We start from the raw sequence: 16719 nt of genomic DNA on the forward strand, positions 1-16719 counted from the left end.
GAAAGAAGTTGCTACAGAGATGCTGGAGGCACTAACAATGAGCTTTCAAGAATCAATAGATTTTGGCATGCTTTCAGAGGACTGGAAAATTATAAAGGTCACTCCACTCTTTAAAAAGGGAGTGAGACAGTAGAGATAAAATTATAGGCCTGTTTGCCTAACATCAGTGCTTGGGAAATTGTTAAGAGTTAGGGCAGAGGCTCTCAACCTTTTCCTTTCCACTCACATCCCACTTTAAGAAATCTCTAAGCCGTCGGTGCTCTGTGATTAGTAAGGGGTTGCTTAAGGTGGGATGTGGGTGGGAAGGGAAGGTTGAAAATTCACTGTTACTGAAATATTTTGTGAGAAAAATGGTCCATTTCCTTTGGAGCTTTGAAACCCTGCACATAACAAGTCAAGTAAGGACAATTAAAAACAGTGGCTTTCCAACTTTTTCTTCCCACTCACATCCCATGAATGCTGCATGCCCTTGCTGGGGTTCTCCAGCATATTGGTGCGTGGCAACTCCCCCCCACCCATGCCCATGGGGAGTGGCAATGCAAGGTCTTTCCCTCGCCTCACTGTGCTGAGGTTGTATACTCACGTTTGCCACTGGATAAACGGGGACATAGGCACCAGCGCAGGGCTGGTACTGCACAGCATAGCCTTGGTGCCCGTATCCTGCCAAGCCCATTGGCCCCGCGGGATGACTTGTGGGTATGGCATATCCCTGGGGCATGGTGCTGTTGAACTGTGTCTCCTGAATGAAGCCCTCAGTGCCCATCGACATGGCGGGAGTGTGTGTTGGCATCGAATAGCCTTGCGATGTGCCGTTCGCTGAGGGCTCCTGCACCGGGTAGGGCGGAGGAGACATGGGCACCTGGTGCCCTCCATCCTGCAAGGCTTGAGGAGAAAAGGAGAATGGCGTTAAACACTGGCGTACAGAAACCACTCCACACTCTATATCTGCATGTGCCTTTGCACCAAGGACCGGACAACGCCATTTCGCCGGGTTGTACTTATACAATCGGATGATAAATGTGAGCATCAGATTTCTATACATCATTCCACTCCACAGTTGTGTGGAAAGGGAAAAGTTCGGTGGGTTCAAAGAGCAACGAGTCTGGACACAGGCTGAACACAGGAAGGATCTTTATTAAAACACATGTAAGGGGATTGTAACAGGGATAACACGATCTAGTGCTCTCAATCACACAACATAGTATAATCAGTCTTAACACTACCAATACTAGCAACTTTGTACAGACTTGTAACAACCAAGGATTACAATACACTACCTGCCATTCCTTGCTATCTAACAGCCTTGATCCCTGTGTAGTGCACACCTTACCAATGACTTCTCCAGCATTGTCCACACTTCACAACCTGGAGTGGAACAGGGTTCGTCTCAGGACCGAAGAACAAAGAGGCAGAGCCACTGCACGTGGTGGACTTTATAGTGCAGTAAGATGGAGGGTCCAGTCCAAGTAATCTCTAGGGAGTTAAAGGATCCAATGGTCAGGTGTGCACCAATGTGCCAAATGGAGAGGTCATGTGACCCTCCAGAATTCACACTCCCACCAGGTTCCAGGCAGAGAGAACACATGATTCTCCACAATCCACACCCACCAGGTTCCAGGCAGAGAGATCATATGACTCTCCACAATCCACTCTACCCCCTCCCCCCCCCCACTAATTCAACAAAAATTGGTCTTATCTTGGGCTGATCCCATCCTCCTAACGTTTCCTTGTATTTGAGATACAATCGTGGAATAATCGCAGTACATAAATAAGCCTTTGGGCCAATCCAGTCGACACTAGCTTAAATGCCCTTAATGTTTCAGCCCCCACCACCATCCCCAGCAAGGCATTCCAGGCACCCAAACCTCTTTATTTTTGGTGTTGTCGTCGTACCGAGCCACGCATAGGTGTTGAGTGAGTAGGGCAGGGGGTGAAGAACGCAGCCTTGCGGTGCTCCGGTACTGATGGAGATTGCGGAGGAGATGGTGGTGGTCTGGAGGTGAGGAAATTCCGGATCCGATTACACAGTGGGTGCATTTTTAAGCAAGCAAGGCTGCTGATGCTGGGGTCAAGGGCGATACACAAATGTGCCGGGGAAACTCAGCGGGCACAGGAGATGGAGGGTAACCAACACTGCTTTCTTACCTGACAAAAGGCCCAGGCCCGAAATGTCGGTTACTCTTCCTATCGATGCTGCGTAACTTGCGATGTTTCTCCAGTAGGTTTTGTGTATGCCATTAAATAATTAAATTTAGACATACAGCACAGTCACGGGTCCTTCTGGCCCACAACCCAATGTCACCAAAAGACACCCAATTAACCTACAACCCCCATACATTCCGGAGGTTGGGAGGAAACCGGAGCACCCGGAGGAAACCCACGGGGAGAACATGCAAGCTCCTTAAAGACAGCTCCGGACTCAAATCTCCTCCCCAAATCTCCATCAATACTGGAGCACCCAAGGACTGCGTTCTTAGCTCTACTCACTGTAGTCCAGTGGATTTCAGCCTTTTTCTTTCCACTCACATCCCACTTTAAGTAATCCCCAGGCCATCAGTGCGCTGTGGGACGTGAGTGGGAAGGTTGAGAACCACTGCCCTAGACCCAATTGTTACTGAAGTATTTTGCTTGAGAAAAATGGTCCATTTTCTTTGGAGTTCTGAAAACCGTGCACATAACGAGTCAATTTAGGTACGATTAAACTTTTTCTTTCACCCACAGACCACTTTACGCAATCCCTTATGAATCAGAGTACCGATGGCCTAGGGATTACGTAAAGTGGGATGTTGTGGAAAGAAAAAGGTTGAGAACCACTGTTGTAACACCTGTAACAATACAATAAAATACAATAAACGATACAATAAATAAAAAGCATTGGAATGCCTTACCAAAGGTGCTGTAAGAGCACTGCCCTAACCACTGTACTAACCATGTTACCCCCAACTCTTCACACACATCTAGGAGGTAGATGGACACGTTTGCTGAGACATATATTGACAACACTCATATAATTAGAGATACAAATGGCGGTAGATGAACAAGGCAAAGTCAATGCAGTATGGATAAACAGATGCAGAGAGAGAGAGAGAGAGAGAGAGATGGGTGAATGTGTCATTAAAATGAAACTTGCTTGTATAAAGTGCTTTTCACATCCATGGACTGTTCCAAAGTGCTTCACAGCTAGAGAACTATTTTTGTGAAATGTGGTCTTTGTTTTCACACCATGAGGTTCCAGAAACACCCAATATTTGACTGCTCCATTTATTGTTATTTTTTGGCAGAGCTTCCTGAGGGTAAAATCCTGGTCAGGACAGCAGCAGTTATTCACATAAAAGGATCTCCATCGCATTATCAATCGTGAAACATTGTCCTGTCTCTCTATCCTGGACTGAAGCGCCAGCTTGGATTGGATGCGCTAACTCAATTATTGGGCCCAGACGGTTTTGGTTCAAGGTTACGTGTACAGCATGACGACACCGTGTCTCTCCAGCCCATGGCACGCCCACAAAACTACCCAATACGTAAAGATCACAAGAATAATCATGGTCAGCACAGCGGTGAGCGCAGCACTGTTGCAGCGTCAGCGATCAAGGTTCAAATCCCGCGCTGCCTGTGAGGCGTTTGTACGCTCTCCCTGAGTCTGCGTGGGTTTCTTCCGGGGCCTCTGGTTTGGTCCCACTCTCCAGAGACATGTGGCTTTTATAAGTCAATTGGTGTATTTGGGCAGCACGGGCTCGTGGGCTGGAAGGGCCTGTTACCAAGCTGAGCCCAAATGTCGTTAAAAGTAGAATAAGTTGCAAAGGATGAGTGGAGTGAGCAGAGAATTAGTCTGACAAGAGCTGACATAAAACCAATGGGCCGAACAGTCTCTTATACCCTAAATTATAAGCTCTCATAACTTCTCATCTTCACACTGAAGTTATACCTTCTGACTGTTGTATAATGAGAACCGAACCAGGGTATCGGAACTGGGATCCGAGGGCAAGAAGGACTCCCTCAAGGTCATGGGTGCTGAAGGAGAAGATCGTAAGAACGTTCGCCCCGTCAAGCTTGCTCCGCCATCCAATGAGATCACAGCTGATCTGACGATGGGCTCATCTCCACCCACCTGCCTGTTCCCCATATTCCTTAATTTCCAGACTATGTAAAAATGTATCCAACCTTGTCTTGAATCTATTTACTGAGGTCGTCTCCACTGCTTCAACAGGCATAGAATTCCACAGATTGACCACCCTCTGGGAAAAGCAGTTCCTCCTCATCTCCATCCTAAATCTACTCCCTGAATCTTGAGGCCACGTCCCTAATTCTGGTTTCGCCCCACCAGCCCCCTCCCCATGGAAACAACTTAACTACCTCTATCTTATCTGTTCCTGTCATAATTTTATAGATTTCTGTAAGATTTCCTACTAAATCACAACAAGTACAGTCCCAGACGATTTGATCTCTCCTCAAAGGCCAACCCCTCCCCCCCACCCCATCTCCAGAACCAATCTCGTGAACTGCCTCCAAGGCCAGGTCCTGACTCCCGGTCGTGTTGGGTTTGGATCTGGAGCCCGGGGTTGCCAATGGATCGAACATGAGTCTTTTGCGGCTGCAGAGGCGGCGGGAAAGCCCATGACACTCAGTGACTCAGAAGGGACTCTTCTTTGCTTCTCTTCCTCTGAGGGCTATGCTCGTGGCAAATCTTTGTCTGCTGACTAAAGTCAATTTTGTGAGATATTACCTCATTAAATAGTATCTAATCTGATCTGATTACAGCATGTTCCTGACCTTGGAGAGATAGGATCAGGCCTAGATTACCATGAAGCAAAATAAGCAGGTGCTTAGGGCTCCCAAGGAAGGGGACACCACAGAGGTTTTTCCATGGTGCAGCCGAACTAGGGCCCCACAAAAAAGGGGGCCCCCAACAATACATATATACAGGTGATATTTAATAAAATTGTGGGGTCTGGAAGAAAACTGAATTTTTTATCTATTATTTCATTCAGCATTTATTGAGTCTTAATATCTTGTCAGTCGGACAATCAAAGGGTCGAGGGGGAGCCATTGTTGGGCTGGGCCCAAGGCATTCGTTGGCCTTAATCTGGGCCTGTAAAGGATTCATGGATAGAAGTCACTGCCAATTCAGCACGTAATCCTGAGTCGGTGATAAAGTCCTCGGCCCGCACCAGAAATCTTTTCACCCTTGTATCAAGCACCGACATTTGGATGTGAACAGGAATAAAGAACCACGCTTGGCCTCTCTAACAATACGTTGATTAGCCATGACAGTTAATTGGGTTATCGTCAGAATAATCCTGTAGCCTGCTGCTGCCGTGGAGATACCTGCAGTGGGGATGAGATCATCCACCTCCTCATAGACTGTGCATTTGTTAAGAGGTCTGGAAAGGATTCAAGTTCAAATTTATTTGTCATCCGACTGTACCAGTCAACCCAATGAAACAGCAGTCTCTGCTGAACAGAGCAAAATGCACAAACAGACACAAGACAAACAAGCTATACATATATACAGCACCTACAGACATATATTCAATTAAATATTATTAATAAATAGGAGGATTGTTTCAGCAGGTCATTCAGAGTTCTCACTGCCCATGGGAAGAAGCTGTTCCTCAGCTTGGTGGTGCTGGCTCTGATCCTCCTGTACCTCTTCCCCCGACAGGAGCAGCCTGAAGATGTGGGGTGGATAGAGGGTGTCCCTCACAGATTTTGTGTGCCCTCTTTGCACAACGATCTCAGGAGATCCCATCGATGGGAGGGGAGGGGGACGCCAGTGACCCTCTCTGCCTGTGGATTGACCTTCGATCCACTTCACTGCAGCAACCTCCCCCCGCACTGGGACACAGCTGGCCAGGACGCTCTCGATAGAGCTCCTGTAGAAGGCTGACGGGTTGGCAGCCAGTGGCCTTGCCCGCCTCAGTCTTCTCAGGGAAGTGCAGTCATAAGGATGGAGTGGTCCTTGTCAAGGTTCAACCTGAGCAGCTGCGTAACAGGATTCTAATCAGCACGTTGAAGTACTGCAAAAGCCTTGTATTCTTTTCACCTCACCTGAGATAAATAATTTTTAAGTGATTTATGTAGTCCGTAGGTGAGAAGTGGGGAAGAAACCAAAACTTAACTGCTTCACAGGGAAGGTGGCCCTTGAACTTCCAGCAGAGACCTTGTGCCCATAAGGCGAAAATGGGTCGAGACTGGCCGGTCTCAAAACCAGAAAATACTGGGGATACCCAGCAGGTCAGTCAGCATCTGAGGAGAGAGAAAGGGCAGAACCTAGCATCTCAGGCCAGTGACACTGACTCGGTTTCCCTCTCACAAAATCGCTGAGGACCCCTTCCACCCTGCACTCCTCATCTTCCAGCAGGGAAGAGATACAGAACGACCAGGGAAGGGAAGAAAATTTAGGGGAAACGTCAGGGGTAACATTTTTTAAACAGAGAGAGTTGTGAGTGCTGGAATGACCTGCCCAGGGCAGTGGTGGAGGCTGGTACATTGGGGTATTTAACAGACTTCTAAGCCCCTTTTCCACGGGCATCCCAGTTAATTGGCCGTGCCGTGCCCCAGGATAGGAAGCCCCCTGTGCCTTTTCCACTGGCCCTCCCTTCACTGGGACACTCGTTGCTTTTCCACTGAGCACAACTCATCCCCGGGGATCGGAGGGTTCTAACTTCAACTGGAAAAGGGTGACTTCCTGCTGCCCCTTTTCCATTGGTTTTATTGGCAAATGCCTGGGATGTGAGTAGGGGTGGAAGCGGTTAATCCCCGGCGTGAAATGACGTCATTTGTCTGGACAACGTTCCTTTTCCTCTGGACCCTGTCCCAGTTAATTCCTGGGACAGGGTGCCAGTGGAAAAATGGGCTTTAGACAGGCACTTGGATGACAGAAAAATACAGATAGAGCAAGGTCTAGTATTTTTTTGGGGTAGGAATGTATAGGTCAGCACAGGATCGTGGGCCAAAGGGCCTGCAATGTCCTATCTATTCATAAATAAGTGCATACAAGAGCTGTGCATATGTATCGTTTGGATGTGTGTTTGCGGTGTTTTACACCAAGAACGCAGCTTCATTAGATTGCGCTTGTAGAACAGGATGAACTTGAACCTGGAACGTGCCTGGTTGGCAGTACGATCCTGGCACCTTCTGCTCTATTTCCGAATCCCTGCATTTGCAACTTTATAGCTTCAAGAATTGCCCTCCACACAGGTGTCTGCGCAATTTTCACAGAAGCGCGCACCATTTAATTGGAGATATAATTTTAAGAAAAGCTCTGCAAAGTCTGCAATTCTCCGGAGCCTTGACCCCAATGTTTCTTATTTTAATCATTACCTCCGAACTTGCATTTTCACCTTATTCCCACTCATTTCCTCGTGAGGATCAAGGTTAAAATTAGTTATTTCCACTTTGCAATCATTTAGCACAGAAAACAGGCCCTTTTCCCCATTCTAGTCTGTCCTGAACTATCATTCTGCCTTGTCCCACTGAGCCGCACCCAGTCCACACCCCTCCCATCCAGGTACCTGTCCAAATTTTTCTTGAAATGTTAAAATTGAGCCCGCATTCACTATTTCAACCGGCAGCTTTTTCTACACTCCCACCACTCTCTGTGTGAAGACGTTCCCCCTAAACTAAAACACCTCATAATCTTGCATACCTCTATCAAATCTATGCTTCAGGGAATAAAGTCCTCACCTGTTTAACCTTTCCCTCAAGTCCCGGCAACATCCTAGTAAATCTTCCACTCTCACAAAGCTTAGCTGATAAAATCCTAACCCATCCAAGTTCCATTCACCATCGTCGAGACCTACAGGGTCCAATGGTCCAGTGACATCTTGATTTTCTACTTTGCTAAAGGGCACTGTTTGACCTGCTGAGTTTTTCCAGCGTTGTGTTTTTATTTCAACCACCATGTCTGCGGACTTTCGTGTTTTACTTGAACTTTCTACCTCGTTTTTCAGTCCTCTTGCCCCTCCCTGTCTCTGTAATCTCAGTTAATTCCAACCTCAGGATAATTCTGGAGTTCCACGAGGAATCCAAGTTGGAAACTTTTGAAATTGCTTTAAAGCGTTCCTGAAATGCTACCACAAAGTCTCTTGGAATATTTTACCTTGCCTAGAGGCTAAATAAATGCAATTTATTGAAATGTCCAATTTAGAGATCATTTAATTGTGGTCTCGCATCACCGTCGGTTTCAAGGCAACCACGGTCACTCCCAATGCCCAAGAGAGTTGAGATCAGTGCTTGACGGTAGCTTGGACTAAATGGCACTGGCCTCCACGATCATGAAGTGCACTGGCCTCCACATCAAAGTGCACCTACCAGTGACAATGGACCCATTCCAGTTTGCCTATTGGCCAAACCGATCCACAGTCGATGCGGTGACCCTGAACCTCCACTGCGTCCTGGCCCACCTGGAGAACAATGCCTCGTACACCAGGCTGCTGTCCATTGACTTCAGCTCGGCATTCAATGCGATCGTAGGCTGGCGAATAAATTATCCTCACAGAGATGCAGTGCCCCTCTCTGCATCTGGACTCCTTGATGGAAAGACCACAATCTGTCTGGGTTGGCAGCAAAACCTCAAGCCCCATCAAAACTGCTGAGAAGATCACTGGGGCCTTTGTTCCCTCTATTGATAGGGAGTGGAGCTTTAAAGAGGCCTCAAAGAATCAAGAAAGAGATGTCAGAATGTAAAAAGCAGGACTGCTAGGTGAGGAAACTGCTTCTTCCCGCAGGTAGACTGTTGAACAACCCCGTAAATTATTTTTACATATACAGTAAAATACCTGGTATCCAGCACCTATGGGATTGGTAGATGCCAGATAAGTGAATTTTCTGATTGCTTGAGGTTGTGTGGATTGGTGAACTAATGGTGAGGTGCGCCAATTTTAAACTTCTGTATTTTTAAACCTATTTATTTTCCTCGATTTTTTTTTGGCTTGTTGCTTGAGACTGCTGGTTGCTTGAATCCTGCATTAACAGGGGCTCTACTGTATTTATTTTAGATCACGATGTTGTTTATGCAAAGGGTGTATTGTGTGTCTGTATGTGTGCACTATGGCCTGGAGTAAAACACCTTGAGGAAGGGCTAATACCTCCTACAGGCACTGCGAGACCAGCTGAGTTCCTCCAGTAGTTCTGTGTTTTTACGATGTTCTGGAGTAACACTATTTCGTTGGGTTAGCACAATACAGGCCCTTCAGCCCCTGAAGTTGTGCCGAACATGCCCCTACCGTAGAAATTACCCACAGTCCTCTATTTTCCTAAGCTCCATGTGCCTATCCAAAAGTCTTAAAGGACCCCTAACGTATCCGTTGCCGGCATCCCTTTCCACCCACTTCCTGCATAAAAATCCTACCCCCGACATCTCCTCTGCAACTTAAACCCGTGTCCCCATTTCAGCCCTGGGGGAGAAAGCCTCTGACTATCCTGCACAACCAACGCCACCCATCATCTTGTCCTCCTCTATCAGGTCACCTCTCATCCAAGGAGAAAAAGGCCGAGTTCAGTCTGTTTCCTTGAGGCCTGCTTCCCCCAATCCCAGCAACGTCCTTGTAAATCTGCACCCTTTCTATGGCTTCCATGCCCTTCCGGTTGTGAGGCAAGCAGAACTGAGCATGTGGGGTCTGCACATGTACAATCAGATGACAATAAACTTGAACTAATTTGCTTCCTTCAAGTACAAAAAAGGTTGACTGTCACTCATTGGTGATAAAAATGGTGACGACATCACTCACATCAACGCAAATCAGAGAGAAAATAAATAGCTTGTGGCCCTCTCCCAGCCTCAACAGTGGGACTGCTGATCAACACAAGGGGTAGGAGCTGGAATATAAAACAGATGGGGATTTGTCTCGATTGAACTGACAAGAAGATGAGAAATAGATTCAATTAAAGAAAATGCTCAAAAAAATGGAAGCAGCTTAATTGAGGATCTAATTGAACAATTAAGCAGGCTCTCGGAATTTTATTCCTTTTTGATTGCATCCAATTTATCAGCAATTGCGCCCATACGCACCCAAGTCAGCGGTGACGGAGATGCTCGTTACTTTGCAGTAGTTTTATTGATGGGAGGCCTTTTGGAGGAGACATTAAGCAGGCTCACACCTGCTCCTTTCGTCAGTCCAGAATGTCCCTTTGGAGCAAGGCAATATTTACCCTGCAGCCAACATCACCGGAGCGTGTTGTCACGAGAAGGAAGGAGCCGTTTGGCCTCAAACCTCACCTTCAGAAGAGTAGCAGGAGCCGGCCATCCGGCCCCTCGAGCCTGCTCCGCCATTCAATGAGATCACGGACAATCTGATGCTCATCTCCACCCTCCTGCCTTTTCCCCATATCCCTTAATTCCCCGATTATGTAAAATTCTATCCAGCCTGGTCTTAAATATATTTACTGAGGACACCTCCGCTGCTTCAACAGGCAGTGAATTCCACAGATTACACCCGCCCCCCCTCCCCAGGAAAAGCAATTCCTCCTCATCTCCATCCTAAATCTTGAAGCAATGTTCCCTGGTTCTGGTCTCCCCCACCAATGGGGACATCATACCTACCTCTATCTTATACGAGCCTTGCATAATTTCATGCATTTCTATAAGATCCCCGCTCGTTCTTCTAAATTCCAGTGAGTACAGTCCCAGATGACTCAATTTCTCTTCATAGGCCAACCCCCTCATCCCTCGAATCCACCTGGTGAACCTCCGCTGAACTGCCTCCAAAGCCAGTTCATCCTTCCTCAATGAAAGAGATCAGAACTGCATTCAGGACGGGTGTGGAAGCTCTGGAAGTTTAGGTGCAGAGGAGGTTTACCAGGAAGTTGCCTGGATTGGAGAATAAGTCTTATGGGGCAAGGTTAGCAGAGCAGGGACTTTTCTCTTTGGAGTGTAGAAGGATGAGAAGAGACTTACTGGAGGTCTAAAGGATTCTGAGAGGCATAGATAAGGTGGACGGCCAGTACCTTTTTCCCGGGGTGGGAGTAGCAAACACCAGAGGATATCTGAACAAGGTGAGGGGAGGAAAGTTTAAGGGAGTCATCAGTGGTGATGCTCTGTGCATTTATGTGTAGTAGTTGGTGCCTGGAATGTATTGTCAGGTGTGGTAGTGCCAGGTTGGTGCAATAGGGACATTTGAAAGACTTTGAGACAGATATATGAATGCAAGAAAAATGGAGGGGTTGGGAAAGGTTAGTTTATTGAGAAGGTTTATATAGGTTGGTACAACCTTATGGGTTGAAGGGCCTGTACTGTGCTGGAATGTTGAGTGAGATCTTGGCTTATCTTCAACCTCCTTTACCACTCACCTTCTCCCACCCTGGATGCATTCATTTCCTTAAGAACTGACTGGTTTCTGGCCAAAATAACCTGATGTTGCCCTCCTCTTATTTTCACCCTCGCCTCTTGCTTTCCGACTCCCCAGCCTGAAGGATCCCCATCTGTCCACTCAGGCCAGTGTCGCTCTCCCTCTCCTCCTTTTCAATTCCAAATCAATGAAGTAACTCTTACTCCCTCCCTGCCCAGAGGATAAATCCTCATCCCTGGAATCAATCCAGAGAACTCAGGCCAACAACTCCAAAGCATGAATTACGGTCTCTCTTTCAGTCCAGCCTGTTGTAAATTCCCAGCATTTCGGCTTTCGTTTCAAATATTCCAAGACCAAAATCCCCAACACACTAATTCTCGATGTGGCCTGATGAAATTGCTCCACAATATTGCTTCATGCAGAAAAAGAATACAAGAGCAGGGCTGTGACGTTGAGGCTTTATAAAGCACTGGTGTGACCTCACACGCAGTATTGTGACCAGTTTTAGATTTTAGATTTATTGTCCCACTACATTCACGACATCACATACCACCCTGAGATTCTTTTTCCCACGGGTCCAGCAGAATTACAACTAATTGGTGGTGCAACAACTAAACTGGACACAGCGTAAAACGTGGAAACAAAGAACTGTGAACAGTTAATGAATGTAAACAAACTGACTGTGCAACACAGAGAGAACAAAAAGAAAATCAATAAAGTGCACAAGAGTTCTTAAATGAGTCTCTGACTGAGTCTGACGGTGGAGGGGTAGCAGCTGTTCCTGAACCAGGTGGTGCGAGTCTTGTGGCCCCTCCCACCCTTCAAAATATACATAGGTTTGTAGGTCTATTAGGGCATTTGCATGGCATGGACTTGTGGGCCGGAAGGGCCTGTTACCATGCTGAACATCTACATTTATTTTTAAAAATTAAAAATAAAACTGCAGTTGCTGGAAATCTAAATACGATAAATGTTCCTTTGAATAACTTTCAGTTAAATACGGTCAACCAAATACTCTATTTTTTTCATTATCAACAGATTAGAGCTTTCTTACAATCTCAATTACATACATTTCCTAAGAGAACTGATAAGGATTTAATTGATGTAATTTTTAATTTACAACCCTTCTATTATGGTTCAATATCTAACATTGATGACATGTTGATGGGAATAAGAGAGGCTCCCTCAGCTAAAATTTAAAAAGCCTGGGAACAGGACCTACAGCTTCTAATTCCTGAAGAAACTTCGAATGTGATTTTCAATTTGGTTAATACCTCTTCTTTATGTGCCCGCCACTCTCTCCTACAATTTAAAGTCATCCATAGGGCTCACATGTCCAAAGTCAAACGATCTTGTTTTTATGTAGTTGTATCTCTTCGTGATAAATGCAAAAATTGGAGCTGCTTCATTAATTCATATGTTCTGGACATCTCAGAGTCTTGAGAAATACGAGATCAAAGTACTTCACACTTTCTCTGCACTTTTTAAAGTTAATTTTAAACCTAATCCCTTAACTGCTCTATTTGGTGCTGTTGGAGAGAGTGGCACAACTTTAATGTCCCGCCATTTATTCATGAGCTGATCCCTTTCCCCACTCAGTTCCACATCCCAGCCTTCTCCCCATAACCTTGATGCCCTGGCTAATCAAGAACCTATCAATCTCTGCCTTAAACCAATGAGCCAGCCTCCACAACCGCCTGTGGCAACAAATTCCACAGATTCACGATCCCACTGGCTAAAGAAATTTCATCCACATCTCGGTTCTAAGCGGACACCCTTCAATCCTGAAGTCGTGCCCTCTTGTCCTACACTCTCCAACCACGGAAACAACCTCTACGCTGTCCACTCCTTTCAACATACAAAATGTTTCAATGAGATCCCCCCCCTCCCCCATTCTGCTAAATTCAAACAAGAACAGGTCAAGAGACATCAAACACTCCTCATATGATAACCCTTTAATTCCCCAAATTAACCTCCTCTGAACCCTCTCCAACGTCAGCACATCCTTCCTTAAACAAGGAGCCCAAAACTGCTCACAATTCTCTGTGAGATCTCACCAGTGTCTTATAAAGCCTCAACATCACAACCTTGCTCTTACTGAATCTTAGAACATTACAGAACAGAAACAGGCCCGCCTAGTCTATGCCAAACTATTATTCTGTCTAGTCCCACAGACCTGCACCCATAGCCCTCCATACCCCTCCTATCCATGACATTTGCAAATTTTTCTTAAATGTTAAAATTGAGCCCGCATTCACCACTTCAACTATATTTGATTCCTCTTGAAATGAATGCCAGCATTGCATTTAACTTTCTTCATTGACTCAACCTGCTAGTTTACCTTCAGGCCCCTTTGCATCTGGGTATTTTCAATTTTCTCCCCAATTAGAAAATGATCTGTCCGTTTATTTTTCTACCAAAGTACAGGGACTCCCCGCCATACATCCATGTTCTGTTCTGGATGTCAGGTCATATCTCAGAATGGACATATGTCAGAATTGCACACTCACCTTGTTAGCCGGCGACCCTTAACTCTCGCACGTGCACCAATTGAACTCCAATAGGCGAACCCACTGCACACGCGCCAGCCAAAATCTCACGTGTGTGCACAGGAATCGAGGTGGCCACGCCCAGCCCAGGGACCCCGACTAACAAAAGACGCCTTCAGGTGGCCAGAATACCGCGAGGTAAAGCCGCCTATTCTACCCAAATGCGGCTGTTGGGAGCCGGCCCTGAGGAGTACTCACCCAACCCTCCTCAGGGAGGGAAATTCTCCACTTATGCGCTGTTCCCCAAGGCACCGGAAAGCAGCGGCTGCTAGGGGGCGGGCTGATGACGTCGCGGTGACGCCGTCAGCCTGAGACGCTTTGGTGCAATTTTTGATAAACTGGAAAGTGTGTAGGCTCAGCATTACCGGTATGGTCACATTTTTCGGCACGTTAGAGGCATTTCTCTTCTCTGCTCCGGGCCCGCCACGATCCTGCGTTCCTTTCTGCTTCAGCCTCGACACGCTGCAAATGGCGTCACGACAGCGGGCGGGACTACAGCCACAGTCGACAGGAGCCGACGTTCGCTCTGAGGCGCCTCTCCTACAGCCGGCCCTTTCAGGCGCCAGAACAGCGCCTTCAGTGCTGCCACCTGAATGTCGATTCGAACACACCTGCAGCCGCTTCTGCAGGCACATTCTTGGAGCGATTGCACCTGAAAGCAGCTAAGGTAAGTACGTACATTTTGACTCTTGCATGCCCTGTTATAGTTTGTCAAATACAACATAAACATATTATTTTATATATTTTTTAAATATTTGATTGCTTGTGCAGATGGACGCAAGTTGCATAGGTCACAGTCAGGGAGTACCTGCATTTCATTTGCCACTTTTCTACCCATTCTCCTAATCAGTCCTCAATCTGCATCCATTAAAACAGGCCATTAGCAGGAGATTAGACCTCTCTGCGTGCAAACTGGCTCTCTCATCAGAACAGCGGCTGCGTTTCATTAAAAATGCCAGAGGCAATGATCCAAATAGTATCCTGCTGGACAGACTACAGCAGGGTCTATATACTTTATAATTAAGCAACTGCACAAACAGACAGTGTTGGAAGAAGTCACCCAGTCGAGCTGTATCTGCAGAAGATAAGCACAGGAGACAGCAGATGCTGGAACCTGAAGCCAAACACTGGAGGAACGTCTCCTCCCTTGTCAGGAAGGCTCAACAGCGACTGCACTTCCTGAGAAGACTGAAATGGGCAAGGCTTCCGGCCACCATCCACAGAAGCTCGATCAGGTGCTGCATCACAGTGCGGGTACGGTTACTGCAGAGATAATGGATCAGAGGTCGATCCACAGGACCATAAGCGTGGCAAAGAGGATCACTGGAGTCTCCCTCCTCCCCAACCCCATCCCCCCCTCCCCCCGGGGATCGCTGTCTGAAGAAGGCACACAACATCACTGAGGACCCCTTCCACCCCACACGTGACATCTTTCAGCTGCTTCCGTCAGGGAAGAGATCCAGGAGGATCAGAGCCAGCACCACCAGGCCGAGAAAAAGCTTCTTCCCACGGGCAGTGAGAACGTTGAACAACCCTCCGACTCTCATATCCACAAAAGAATTTTTGTTCTGTAGAGATGAATACTTGTCCTGCATATGCATTGTCTGTCTCTATGTGTGCAATGTGTGGTTGTACGTCTGCGTGTTTTGCACTGAGGACCAGGGAATGATGTTTCATCGGGGTTGTGTTTGTGCAATAAGATGACAATAAACTTGACTGGACCTCAGCAGGTCAAGTAACGTCAGTGGGAGAAGAAGCGTGGTCCATGTTTCACGCTGTTTATCAAGAACTGAGGAAATGTGGAACAGACATCAGAGTAAAGAGGTGGGAGGGGTGGGATGGTCAGTGCAGGTCTGAAACCACAAAACCATGGAACATTACAGCACAGAAACACACCCTTCTAGTCCATGCCAAAATATTATTCTGCCTCGTCCCATTAGCCTGCATCCAAACCACATCCCCTCCTATCCATGTATCTAAATTTTAAATTTAGACATATAGCACAGTAACAGACCCTTCTGGCCCAAATAACCTACAACCCCCGTACTTTTCCAAGGATGGGAGGAAACCGGAGCACCCGGAGGAAACCCACGCAGACATACGGAGAATGTACAAACTCCTTACAGACAGCATCAGATTCGAACCCAGGTCGCTGGCGCTGTAATATCGGTGCACTAACCGCTACACTAATTGTACCTGAAAGGTTTTTCTTGAATGTCAAAATTGAACCCACAGTTCAGCTGGCAGCTATTTCCACTCTCTGTGTGAAGAAGTTCCCCTTAAACTTTTCTCCTTTCACCCTTAATCACAAGATCACAAGACAAAGAAACAGAACCAGGCCACTCTGCCCATCGAGTCTGTTCCATAAATCTACACTGAGCTACTCTACACTAGTTCAAATTTCTGGCCTTTTCCCCCATATCCCTTGATGCCCTCATTAACGAGATACTTGTCTATTTCTTGTTTAAATACTCCCAGTGATCTGGCTTCCACTGCTGTGTGTGGCAGCAAGTTCCATGAATCCACAACCCTCTGGCTAAAGAAGTTCTTCCTAATCTCTGTGTTAATTGAATAACCTCTCATTTTCAGACTATGCCCCCTTGTCCTCGATTCACCCACCAAGGGGAACATCTTGCCTGCATCCACCCTACCTAAACCTTTCAAAATACTCGATGAGATCTCCTCTCATTCTAGACTCCAATGAATACAACCCAAGAGCTGCCAAACGTTCCTCGTACGTTAGCCCTTGCATTCTGGGAATCATCCTAGTAAATCTCCTCTGCACCCTCTTGTTTCCATTGGTAAGGAAGACCAGAACTAGGGCAAGTGGCCTCAAGATCCAGGGGAGTAGATTTATGAGGGAGATGAGGAGAAACTGCTTT

At 46.7% G+C, this 16719-nt stretch overlaps 1 protein-coding gene across 1 annotated transcript in view; it reads right to left on the bottom strand.

Moving 5' to 3' along the window:
• The window catches only part of prrt1 (proline-rich transmembrane protein 1), a 54192-nt gene that overhangs the window by 10174 nt on the left and 27299 nt on the right, over nt 1-16719 (bottom strand). The window contains exon 2 of the mRNA XM_069919553.1: nt 584-882. Within this exon, the coding sequence (XP_069775654.1) occupies nt 584-882 (299 nt within the window). The remainder of the gene's footprint in view (nt 1-583; nt 883-16719) is intronic.

This window comes from Narcine bancroftii, chromosome 2 (assembly GCF_036971445.1).
Source record: "Narcine bancroftii isolate sNarBan1 chromosome 2, sNarBan1.hap1, whole genome shotgun sequence".
NCBI lineage: Eukaryota > Metazoa > Chordata > Chondrichthyes > Torpediniformes > Narcinidae > Narcine > Narcine bancroftii.